At 44.5% G+C, this 11,999-nt stretch overlaps 1 protein-coding gene across 2 annotated transcripts; it reads right to left on the reverse strand.

Annotated features, from left to right (window-relative positions):
* Nucleotides 1-6,583: 6,583 nt before the first annotated feature.
* Nucleotides 6,584-10,421, reverse strand: LOC120699122 (signal recognition particle 19 kDa protein-like). Of its 2 annotated transcripts, none has more exons than XM_039983000.1 (4): nucleotides 10,301-10,421; nucleotides 9,947-10,155; nucleotides 9,752-9,851; nucleotides 6,584-7,014 (listed from the first exon to the last, which is right to left on the reverse strand). In XM_039983000.1, the coding sequence occupies exons 2-4, from the start codon at nucleotides 10,133-10,135 to the stop codon at nucleotides 6,881-6,883; spliced, it is 423 nt and encodes a 140-aa protein (XP_039838934.1). In that variant the 5' UTR covers nucleotides 10,136-10,155; nucleotides 10,301-10,421; the 3' UTR covers nucleotides 6,584-6,880. The 2 variants fall into 2 exon arrangements, with proteins under 2 accessions (XP_039838934.1, XP_039838927.1); XM_039982993.1 differs by having other exon boundaries at nucleotides 9,947-10,163.
* Between the last annotated feature and the right edge of the window lie 1,578 nt (nucleotides 10,422-11,999).

Below are 11,999 nucleotides of genomic sequence, written 5' to 3' on the forward strand. Positions count from 1 at the left end.
GCTATCGTGCTTCTGGATTAACACCGAAGCAATGGAAGTGTCACCCACGGATAGGTACACATAGAACGGCCTATCTTGCTGAGGAGGAACCAACACCGGAGGCTTTGATAAATATTCTTTAATTTCATCGAAAGCTTGCTGCTGTTCTGCCCCCCAGCGAAACTCATCATCGGATTTGATCTTCACTAAACCCATGAACGGTTCGATGCGCCCAGACAGATTAGAAATAAATCATCTGACAAAGTTAATTTTACCGATGAGCTTCTGCAACTCTTTCTTTGTGGTAGGTGGCTTCATCGTCTTCACAGCTTCTTGACTCTTCAGGCCGATCTCGATTCCCCGTTCATGCACCAGGAATCCCAAAAATTGACCAGCCGATACGCCAAAAGCACACTTCTTCGGGTTCATTTTGAGCCCAAACCTTCGAGTCCGCTCCAAAACTTGACGCAGATCTCCTAGATGCCCCCAGCTGATTTGGACTTGACCACAACATCGTCGATATAAATTTCTACCAGTTTGTCGATGAGATCATGAAAAATGTAATTCATGGCACGTTAGTACGTTGCACCGGTATTTTTCAGTCCAAAGGTCATAACCAAATATTCGAACAAGCCGACTGCGCATGGTACTCTGAACGCGGTCTTGTTCACGTCTTCAGGGGCCATGAAGATCTGGTTGTAGCCGGCATTACCGTCCATAAAACTCATCATTTTGTGGCCGGCAGCTGCGTTGATCAATGTCTCTGCAACAAGCATCGGGTATTCGTCCTTTGGCGTCGCCCTGTTGAGATCTCTAAAATCGACGCAGACACGCCATCGGCCATCCTTCTTTTGCACCGGTACCACGCTGGAGATCCATTCTGCATACCGGCACGGCCTGATGAACCCGGCATCCAACATCTTCTCCACCTCTTTCTTGACTTCTTCTAGGACTTCGGCCTTCATCTGACGTGCTCGTTGCTGAAACGGCCGAAACCCTTTCTTGAGCGGGAGCCGATGCTCGACGATGCTTCTGTCTAGACCGGGTAACTCGGTGTAGTCCCATGCAAAACAATCCCGGTACTCTTTCAGCAGTGCAATCATCTCCTTACGCAAGACCGGATCCAACTTCTTGCTGATAAATGTCGGCCGTGGCTTATCCCCAAGGCCGATGTCAACCTCTTCCAAATCATCAGCTGACGTGAACCCGTATCCTAGCTTGCCGTCGTCTGAAAAACCAGCTGCGAACGCAGGTGAATCCTTGTTATCCTCAAGATCAGCGGCGAACACAGGGAGATGACAAGAAAAATTATTTGGCCAACCGCATGGGCTGGCCATTTCTATACCCCCATCATCATTCAAAACCAAATAGTCAATGAGTGGCCAACTGCTGGAGCAGGCCATCGTATGTACATGATGTAACAATTCCGACCCCAAACAGGATTTTTCTATTTTTCGGGGCCGGTCGCTGGGACCGGCCTCTCTATCTCTATTACACCCCATAGCATGCCAGGATGCGTTTACTCTGTGAGGCCAGTGGATAAGACCAGCCTCAGTCCGTTTTTTGTCGCTTCGATCTGATCACAATCTTCCAGGGCGATCCCTGAGATCGGCTCTTGTCCTTCTGCGTCCCAGGCATTCATATCTGCAAGCGAGACTTCGCTGGAATCGTCCGCAGGGACCACTTCCACTTCATCGCCATCCCATTGGACGAGATACTGATGCATTGTGGAAGGGATACAACAGTTGGCGTGAATCCAATCCCTCCCAAGCAGTACCGTGTATGTATTCTTGCTGTTGACGATGAAGAACGAAGTCGGGATCGTCTTGCGACCCACTGTCAGCTCCACATTAAGAACCCCCATTGCCTCTGATGGTTGTCCGTTGAAGTCATTGAGCATCACATTGGTCTTGATTAGGTTGGCAGAAGAACGCCCCAACCGGCGCAACACTGAATATGGCATCAGGTTGACTGCAGCACCGGTGTCAACCAGCATCCTGTTGACGGGTTTACCATTGATGAAGCCCTTAAGATACAACCCCTTCAAATATTTGTAGCTTTTTTCCTTTGGCTTCTCAAAGACGATCGGCTGGGGGCCAAGATCCAACTGAGCAACAGGCAAATCCTCCGGCTAAGGTGCCCGAAACTCTGACGGGAGGACGAACACCATGTTCACATCAGCCGATGGCTTCTCATCGGCTTTTGTCTGCTTGAGGCGCCACTCTTTCCTTGGAGGGCGCCTTTCCACCCTTCGCGGGCGCCTAACCTGTTCCACAAGATCCGGACGTGCCTTCCTCAGCACGTCGAGGTACCTTGCTTCTACCTCTTCTAGATTGCGCAAGCGCTGCACTCTGCGCTTCTGCGAGCGATTAAGCCCGTCTGGGCACCACCATGGGCGATGGTACCTGTCTTCTGGCTCGGAATCACCCTTGGTTGGCCGCTCAACATGATCGTCGTGACGCACTTTGGGACCCAAGCGCCGGAACACCGAAGTATCGCTTGACTGGCATGTCCGAGGCCTGCACTCCAGACAATCATCTATAGTGGGCAATCGGCTCATGCCGGAATTCCAGCAGAACCTGAAGAACGGGCAATGCCAGTGGTCGCGTACAGCCTGCGCCTTCCCAGCATCCTCCCTGTGCGGTACTCGTACTCCTCTTCTTCCGATTGATATCGGCGACGCAGCTTGTGCTGATATTCATACTTTTCCAGAAGCCGATCGAAAGCAGGAAGCTGATTACGGATGTGACGCACTTGCTCTTCAGTAATATGCTGTCGCCCTGGCTCATTTTGATCTTGGGGCCGTTTGCCAGAAACGGCCTCTCTCCTTTGCTCGTCACGACGACGTACAGGCCCCGCCATGTTGATCTGGAATGAAAAATTCTGGCTCGTAGGAGTGAAGTCTGACAACTCTACCACGTTGGCTTGCGGGAAGGGCTTCGTGTCAACCTTCATCGTGTGTTGAGCCAAGATTAATCGGCCTTGCTCGATAGCCGATTGAATCTGACGACGGAGCTCCTTGCATTCACCCGTGGCATGAGTGAACGAATGATGCCATTTATAGTATAGCCTCCCCTGCAGCTCTTGTGCGGTTGGCAGCTTGTGATTCTCTGGGAGCTTCAGCTGTTTTTCTTTGAGCAGCAGATCAAATATCTGTTCTGCTTTGGTTACGTCGAAGTCGAAGCCCTTCACAAGCCCTTGCTGTTTGATCCATTTGCACGGGACGGGGTTTGCCCCCCGAGTCCACTCTGCCACGGCCACTTCTTGCTCCTCGCTAGAGTCATCAGATTCATCCGCCTGGGCCATGTTTACATGGCGCTTGAACTTGTCCTGGTACAGCTCAGGATGGTAGTGTTCATATGCCGTAAGCTTATGCACCATGTGTGCCAGAGAAGTGAATTCCAACTGAAAAGCCAGATCCTTGATCGGCTTAGCGAGTCCCAAAACTGCCAGATCGACTGCCTCCTTCTCTGTGATGCATGATGAGTAGCATCGATTCTTGACCTCTCTAAAGCGTTGTATGTATTCTGACACAGTCTCTCCTCGCTTCTGCCTGACTTGGGCGAGGTCGGCAATTCCAGCTTCAGCAGCCTCTGAGTGACACTGGGTATGGAACTGGTCTTCCAGCTGCCTCCAAGTCCGAATCGAATCTGGAGCCAATGACGCGTACCATCCAAAAGCTGGGCCTGCAAGAGATTGGCCGAAGAACCGGACCCTCAACGGATCCGATACTGAGATCATCCCAAGCTGCATTAAGTATCGGCTTACATGCTCGATGGAGCTGGCTCCTTCTGACCCGTTGAACTTGGTGAACTCAGGGAGCCGATACTTGGGTGGCAATGGGATCAAGTCGTAGTCACTCGGATACGGCTTGGAATAGCCGATCGCTTTTCTCTTGGGCAGGATGCCAAACTGGTCTCTCAGTATTGCACTGACCTGCTCCACACTAAGAACTCCTGGGGCCGATGGCTCAGCAGTCGGCCCGGTAGCGTACTTTGCCAGCCACGCTTGTTTCTCCGCGTCTGCTCCAGAAGCCACTGGGTTTGCCAACTGCACCGAGCGTGTTGGATTGATGCTGTCAGGGATGTATGCGCACGTGTAGCCGTGCGGGACCTCCTTGGGTGGCCCGGTCAAGAACTGGCCTTTTCCAGGATCACCGCCGATCTTGTGGATGACGTAGATCGGCGAATTCTGCTGTACTGCTGCCGCGAGCGAGTAGGACACTGGCGGCTTGGTTTGCAATGCAGCTTCCCCCCTGTGACTCCCCAGAGTTGGTCCCGATGGGGAGTACTGGTTCTTGATTACCTCCTGTACAACGCGATGTGCCACGCGCTCAAGCTCGTTCACCAGGCTTTCTGAGTGCCGATGGAGCGTGTGAGCCACCATGTAGTTCATCTCTATGCGTAGGGCCCTGGTACGCTCCTCTGACGGCACAGACAGATCAACGTTGTCGAGAGCGCCTTCTGGTGAGAACCCCTTCCACCTGATGCCATGGTTGCGGGTCCTCTCAAAAGAGCCGATAAGATCGGCTTCGAACTGAGCTTTGATATCATCATATTTTAGTTTGTGTTCTGGAGTCAGCTCTTCATACGTGATGGGCTTGGGAGCGGGTTCTTGATCTTGAGCTCCTGCCATCTCTACGGTGGGCGTTGTTGTTGATGAATGTCCCACCGGGCATGCCAGAATGTGTTGTCGGTCGAAACCCACCGGCGAGCAGCGACAGGCAACACGAAGAGCCGGGAGGTTGCCGGGGTGCTGGCAGGCACTGCTCCCTCGTCGACGGCCCGCAATTCCAGCACACGCCGCGGCTTGTGAAGACGCAGGGCGTGCCACCTGACCTATACCCGATCAGGAAGGTGCGGACGTGCTTGCAATGATTTGCCTGCATGGCTGCATACACAAACACGTGGAAACATAAGTTCGAGCCGTAGTCGGCTCCCCGGGACGACTCTTGCTTCGGCTTTAAAGAGCCGATCGAGTCCCGGTGTCAGATGGGATCTGTTTGCATCCGGATATTGATGATTAAAGCAAATAACTGTAAAGCTACTTCAATTAAATCTAATTGATCTAATCCACAACGGTAAAAACTTCACTACTAGATCGGAACATCCTACACGTGATTGGGCCTAACAAACGTAACAGATAACTAAACCATAACCAAAACAGAGGCCTAAGAACTAGCAAGAGCCGATTCTTGGATCAATTCCCTATTAAGACTAGAGCAGAGCATCTAACACGCCACCGGATCATCCAACCCGTTTGCAAGGCCTAACCTAGCAGATATTACGCCAACTCTTAAGAAAAAAAGCAAACCATAACAGATTAGATCTACCAGACGTAAAAGAAGCAGGGTGTTGCCTTTACGCAGCTAACTCTATGCAACAAGAGCTAGTATAAGATGATGACATGATCGCATCAAGGCAACATGATGTTCGTAGATGATAAGCAACAAAGCACGATAGATCTATTAAAAGCCATGCTATGAACATCAAGATAACTAGTACTACTCGCCATCAAAAACGTTTCAGTACGAGTAATACCAAGGTAAAGGTAAGAACAACGCTGCCCTGATCGCGAGAAGCGATCAGGGCAGCATGGCGTTTACTTAGATGAAACCCTAGAATTAGGGGTGGCGATACGCCGAGATTGTTGTTTGTGAGACGTGATGGCGTTCCCTTTTTTTTCATGAATAACAAAGAGTACATATTTATAGTCCGGAGACTTGGGAAATAATCTAAACTAATCTTGTCCCGATCAGACTCTATCTCTAATCTTGAACTAAATCTAAAGATACATGGCCCATGTAGCCCAAACGCTCACGCAGGAGCCGATTTACAAGCCTTCTTCAATCTCCCGCTTCAAGCCCATCTTACTTTCGGCCCGTAAATTAATCCTGTTAATTTATGGCGATAACACAACGATGTGAAGCAATCTCCACCACAAGGTCCCAGAAGGCACAACCTTTTAAACTCATAAAAAGCTTGTGGATGTCTGGCAGTAACAACTCTGCAATCTGCATAGTCTTGTATTGCATCCTCATTACATTTTCCATCATTGCCAACAATTCCCAAGTTTCTCAGCACACCGTGATTTGCAATACAGGCGCTTCGACAAAGTGATGATCTATCGTAGGACTTATGCCGACGTCTTGTTTTCGTGGTCGGTGTCGAAGGGGGAAGTGTAGGAGTACAGGCAAGATCCTCACCCTTCCTAACTACTGCAGTTGGAGAAGACTCATCCTCTATCAGTGGATCCTCTAACTGTTGTGGTTCATGCGCCATGACCTCAATTGTAGATTGGGTAGAGCTATCTTCAATGGTGATGAGAAGGATAGGGTCCTTAATTGTAGATTGGGTAGAGCCGTGACCTCAGCTGTAGATTGGGTAGGGTAGAGCTATCTGAGTGAAGAATCTTGATTCTTGAAGCTTCGTGATAGCCCTTGTGTGCATGTAGCGGGATTATTACCCGACTTGTCTTTGCGTGAAGAGTACCCGGGGCAAATAAAAGGAAAAAGAATGGCAGTACTAGTACAAATCAATAGTGGGGTGAAATGATCTTTTCACCCTGAAGTTAACATCTTTTTAAGTCCTCAAACTGATGGAAGTGCTAGATAGGGAACAAAATTTTCAATTATTGCTAGATAAAGTTTTCAAGTTTGGATGTTAAATAAGAGAAACATTTTTTTTGGTGCTAGATAGGGAATTCTCTCTTAAAACAACTTAATATCTGCCAGTTGATTCAGTAAGCACGACCAGCTAAGCTCCTGTAAGTAAGCAGAAAGCAGTTCCACTGAAAGTTCAGTAACCTACCCCCTCTTAATTTCATAGTTCCATAAGATCATTATTTCTCACACCTCAGGAGTAACTCGGCAGAGTTTAGTCATGTTCCTGCAATGACACGATTACTTTTTATACCTTCCACCCTTTCCCGTCTTTGATAGGGCTGTTGATGAAGAATTGGAAGCAGATTCCTGCTTCCTAGTCCTTCCAAGATGCTTAGGAACCAACTCCGCAACCTGGAGCATCAGCTTCTTCTCTGCAATGCGGATGAGTAAGATGAGCAACTAAAAAATAATCATTTATAGCGTGCATGAGGAATATATAGTGAAGCTTAAGCATGAAAGAAACTAAAGGCTAGATAAACAAAGATGAAGAAACAACGGCGGCAATCAGTATACTGAGGCCTGTTTCTTCCAGATACTGCAGCGAAACACAATAGAACCATACCACATCCATCATTGGAAATATGAAAATATAACCTTTCCCTGTTAGGTACAACCATATTTTGTATATCAGAACCTTGTAAACAGCAAGCTAACTAGACTACAGTGTGACAATTTTTTGCTGAGACCCTATTAAAAAAAAGATAAAATGAATATAATTGTACTGTTATGCCCCTTCCTTCAATTTATACTGGCCTATATAGATACAAGGCAGGCTACTGACCCACAACAATTTATCCAGACAATAGTCTTTCACTTTCATGGTTAGTTTCACCAATTTTGGTGCAGAAAATCTGTACACTCAATTTTCCTTACGGACAAAACACTAAGCAGACTAAATGGAAATGCAGTTTTTTGGCATTAATCAATGACAGGCTAGCATTAATGGTCAAAAAGTCCTAACATAATCAGACTACTGGCTGGCCAAATTTCTTTCTATTATAAAGAAACATTTTGATAAACAAGACATACTGACCAACAACTCTTATACTTAACATTCATTGTTCTAGGAGTGCTCAGGTGGTCCAGCAACTCTCCCAAAGTAAGTACAGATATATGTTTCACCATAACAAACATCAAGAACTAGCTAAAATAGTCTGAGTTCAAAAATATAGATGGAACTTAACCTATGTCTACAACATGAATCTGTAGCTTAATTTGAAGGCTAGTAAAAAAAGTTGAACAGATTGAATGTATTTCCAAAGAAAATGAAGAGGCAAACAAATAGACTGAACAGAAATTTGTATTAACAATTTGATGATGCAGAAGCACTAGATTGAGCATACTTCCATACAAACAAAAAAAAGTAATTGCACCACTTCACAGAATGCACATGTGCACTATAAAATTCAGTAAGACAGCGACTCAGTAAGTAACATTACAGGAACATAGTTTCATAAAAGGACAATTACATGAAATGAAATGATTGAATTACTGATTTCTTCTTGTGAGACATTCCATTGGTAAATTTCCTTTTGCATCTATCTAGAGCTGATGATGAGGTGAAGGATGGTTATTCACATATCAACATATCGGTGTATATTTAACTTTAATAAAAATACTGCATCATAACACATAACAGAACATATCGGTGGAAATTGATGCAGTAAAGGCAAATTTTTCTTAATGATACTGACAAAAAACCGACTAGATACTAGAGGTAAACCTAAAACCTCATTCTATGAGGATTACTACATCGAACCCAATAGTATATTAATTATGCAACATCAGTTTCAACTTAAGCTTTGCACCTTGATTCCTGAGGCTTGAGTTCATACTAAGCAATTGAATAATTTACAATGTTTGTTCGAGAAACTTGCAAAAGCACAGCTATGTTCAGTTCATACCAAGATAAGACAATATCACAGCTAATGCAAAGATGCCTATAAAAAGAAAATTAACAATCAGTTATTTATAAACACGGAATGCTTAGTGAGATACTTGGAATTTAAGAGTGCATTTGGTAGTTTAGGTTAGTACATCATAACAAAACTGAAAGCCAAGTAAAGAGAATCCACAAACACAATGTATCATATCAAACGGTTAGCAATTCAAAAATTTTCACAAGCTACTTTAGTTTTCCAACTAAAAGAAGTGTTCCATCTATAGGTTTTTGGTATATGCACAAAACTAATTATTTTCGTACAAACTAAATACTGAGTACACACTACACATGCATAGGACCATGATTGGACCATTACTGTAAACTGATATCGAATGCTCTAAGTCTAACTGTGCTTACACAGTGAAAAAATTCCTCCAACACATAATATTCTAAATGCCTCAAAGAACACAGCAAAACAGAATTTCAATCACAAACACTACAAGAGGAATATTCAAGGACCGTTGATACGCATGAGCTGTCATCTGGTATCAGCCTTTAGTGTCTTGCACAGTTGCACTGGGACCCATGGCTGGCAAGGTTGCCACCGATGTAGAGCAAGTCGGTTGTCAGCCACAGGTTTTTACGTTTTATCAAGATTAACAATATATTAGCCTCCTATGTGTTGTGACTACAGGCAATACATTCAAATTATGTCCTTGTCGGGCATACTATCCAAAATCTTCTAGGCAGATCACAGTATCACACACCTGATCCGCAGGCAATCTCTTGGATGCCGTTGCAATAATTTGCCATCGCTATCTCAATGACACTGACACATAGGGCCCACCTGTGTCACTGACAGTGGCAAATAGGGGTTTGGGGGAAATTGCAATGGCAGCAAAGGGATTTTCCGGGACTAGAATTATCATTTTTAGGTTTATGCCAATTATCATGCTTAAGCTCTATTGAATGTCTCCTGAATTTTGCATTTCAGTCATCATTACAGCAATGATAAGCATCTTTATCTCCAAGAAGTACAGTTTGGCCACGCAAATCATGCACTCGTTTCTGGAAACCACAGTCCCTGCATTAGTGTCACATAACCCAGATATTTTCGACTACATTTTGTATTTTCCCCACCTTTTACCAAATCAAGGCACCGCTTCTTACTGTCACAAATACTGAAACAAGAGGAAAGAAGAGCACGAGGGATCAATGATGCATACTTGTAACAATCTCTGGGTTGACAGGGGAGCCATCATCCCTCTTGAGCTGCACTCTCACCCTCCCCACCTGCAAGAAATCCCTCGGGTACGATTTATCCGGCTGCAAACACAGGCAAACACCGAGTTAAATAGAAATCAATAATCAAGTTAATCAATCTATGGATGGGAGGGTAATGTGGGATTTTTGTGGGTTACCTCGATATGGCAAGGGATCTTGAGATGCGAGCAGCAATCGGCGATCTCGCCGCAGGTGGGGTCGGGGCAGGCCTTGCCGGCGGCGACGTGGCGGCCCTCCGCGACCGTCTTCCTGGAGTTGATGTACACAGGGTAGAGGATGCTCCACTTCTTGCTGCTGGTAACCCTCGCCTCGCCGGCGACGTTCATCTTAGATTCTCACTCAGTTCCTGCAGCCCTAACCCACGAACCCCAAACAAGAATCAATGCAATGTGTTTCTTGCTAAATCCCGCCCATCGGGAAGTAGATTGTACAAGTTTCTTGTTAGCTAAGATTCTAGGAGAAGAATCGCCCAGGAACAAGGGAAAAATTACCTGCTGGTGTGGGCGAATTCCGGTCGCTGGCGTTGCGAGAGGGTTGGGGCGTTTTTTTTTTTTTTTTTTGACTAGGGGTTGGGGCGGATTGGGGAAACAGCGATGATGGATTGGAATGAGGAACGATATTACAGTGGAATATAACCACACCAATCCTCCAATATGACAATTTTTAAGGGACAGTCTATTTTATTTACAATTTTAAACAATTCATGTCCTCCAAACTGTCTAAATTGTAACATTTTCTGAAATTTTGGTTTGGTCCAACCGACGGTGGACCTCAAGCGTTTTTTTTTTGAATACAGTATAGTTTTTTCTTTTACAAAAATGCAGACCTCATAAGCACATGTACACTCAACCTAAATACATATGCAACCCTACCCCTGTGAGGCTGTGAGCATCTATGAGAAAATGAGCTATATCTTTGAAATTGACGAAGTCATCATTGGCACCTCGCTAATTCTGAAATAAATTTTGGAAAATACGAGCACCGGTGTCGTGTCGATGACTCAAACTCTGATCGGCAGGTTCCACAACAAAAAATCACATAAGTTGAGGTTCCCTCAATTTGCAACCCAAACAACAATACTACATTGTAAGATACGGAGTAGAATACACTGTAACCTAGACGTACCCAAATATAATAATAACTAGGTGATACCCTGCGCGTTGCTGCGGGAATTTTCTAAACAGAATTTTAAGTTGAAATTTAAAAATAGAAATACTAAGATAATTGTATGGCAATATTCTTTTGCTAATGACATTATATATGAAAATATGTTCATTTTGTTGAGAACGTCTCTTAAATTATTGATCATCCGTGTAGAAATTTTGTAGCGTGATACTCGCAAAGACTAATAAGTTGCATGTATGGATGCTATTATTCACAGAAAATCGATCTAAGAAATAAATAGATGGTCTTAGTGGATGGTGACGTGGCGTCTAATGTGGATAGCTTGCAAGTTGAGAGAAATAGAGTTAATGATTCTCAGTGGGGTGCATCTATATATGTTATATAGATATCTACAAGTAACAAAATCATGTTTAAGAGAACCTATTGCAATAAAAACGAGCCGTGAGCAACGCACACGCGTAGTAGTTAGGTTCGTTTACTAGCTCAAAGTTTGACATTTAAATATGAACTTACGAAGTGATAAAGACATTATAACTTTGTTACACTGCATTAAGAGTTTTTATAATTATTTTTATATGTTGGGGCCTGGAACTTAAACAACTTGAGATACAAAATCTCATCAATCTATCTATATCTATCTATTATGGGTCTATTTGGTTAAGCTATGGCTGTGGAAAAAAACTGCTGTGGGCTGTGAGCAATAAAAAAGCTAAAAGCCCTATAGACTGTAGGTTTGATACAAAATGTCTTTAATGCTCTTAAGGTCTGTCAGACTATTTATATGCAGATTGATTATAAAAGCACTGATTCGCATATAATAGATAATATTTGGAAGAGGAATTTAATTATTTATAAATTTTGCATCCACCATCAATAGTAAATATATTATTGACTCCATTCATGGAGGAGCCGGAATTATCTCAAAGAGATTGAGATAAGCTGCGAAATCCTATATAAACCATGATTTCTTCCACTATTTGCTACACAAATGGAATAAATGCCACACAAATCGAACGATTGCTACACGAGTCAAATGATTACAACTTAAATCCAATTGATTTTGGT

This window comes from Panicum virgatum, chromosome 1K, assembly GCF_016808335.1.
Source record: "Panicum virgatum strain AP13 chromosome 1K, P.virgatum_v5, whole genome shotgun sequence".
NCBI lineage: Eukaryota > Viridiplantae > Streptophyta > Magnoliopsida > Poales > Poaceae > Panicum > Panicum virgatum.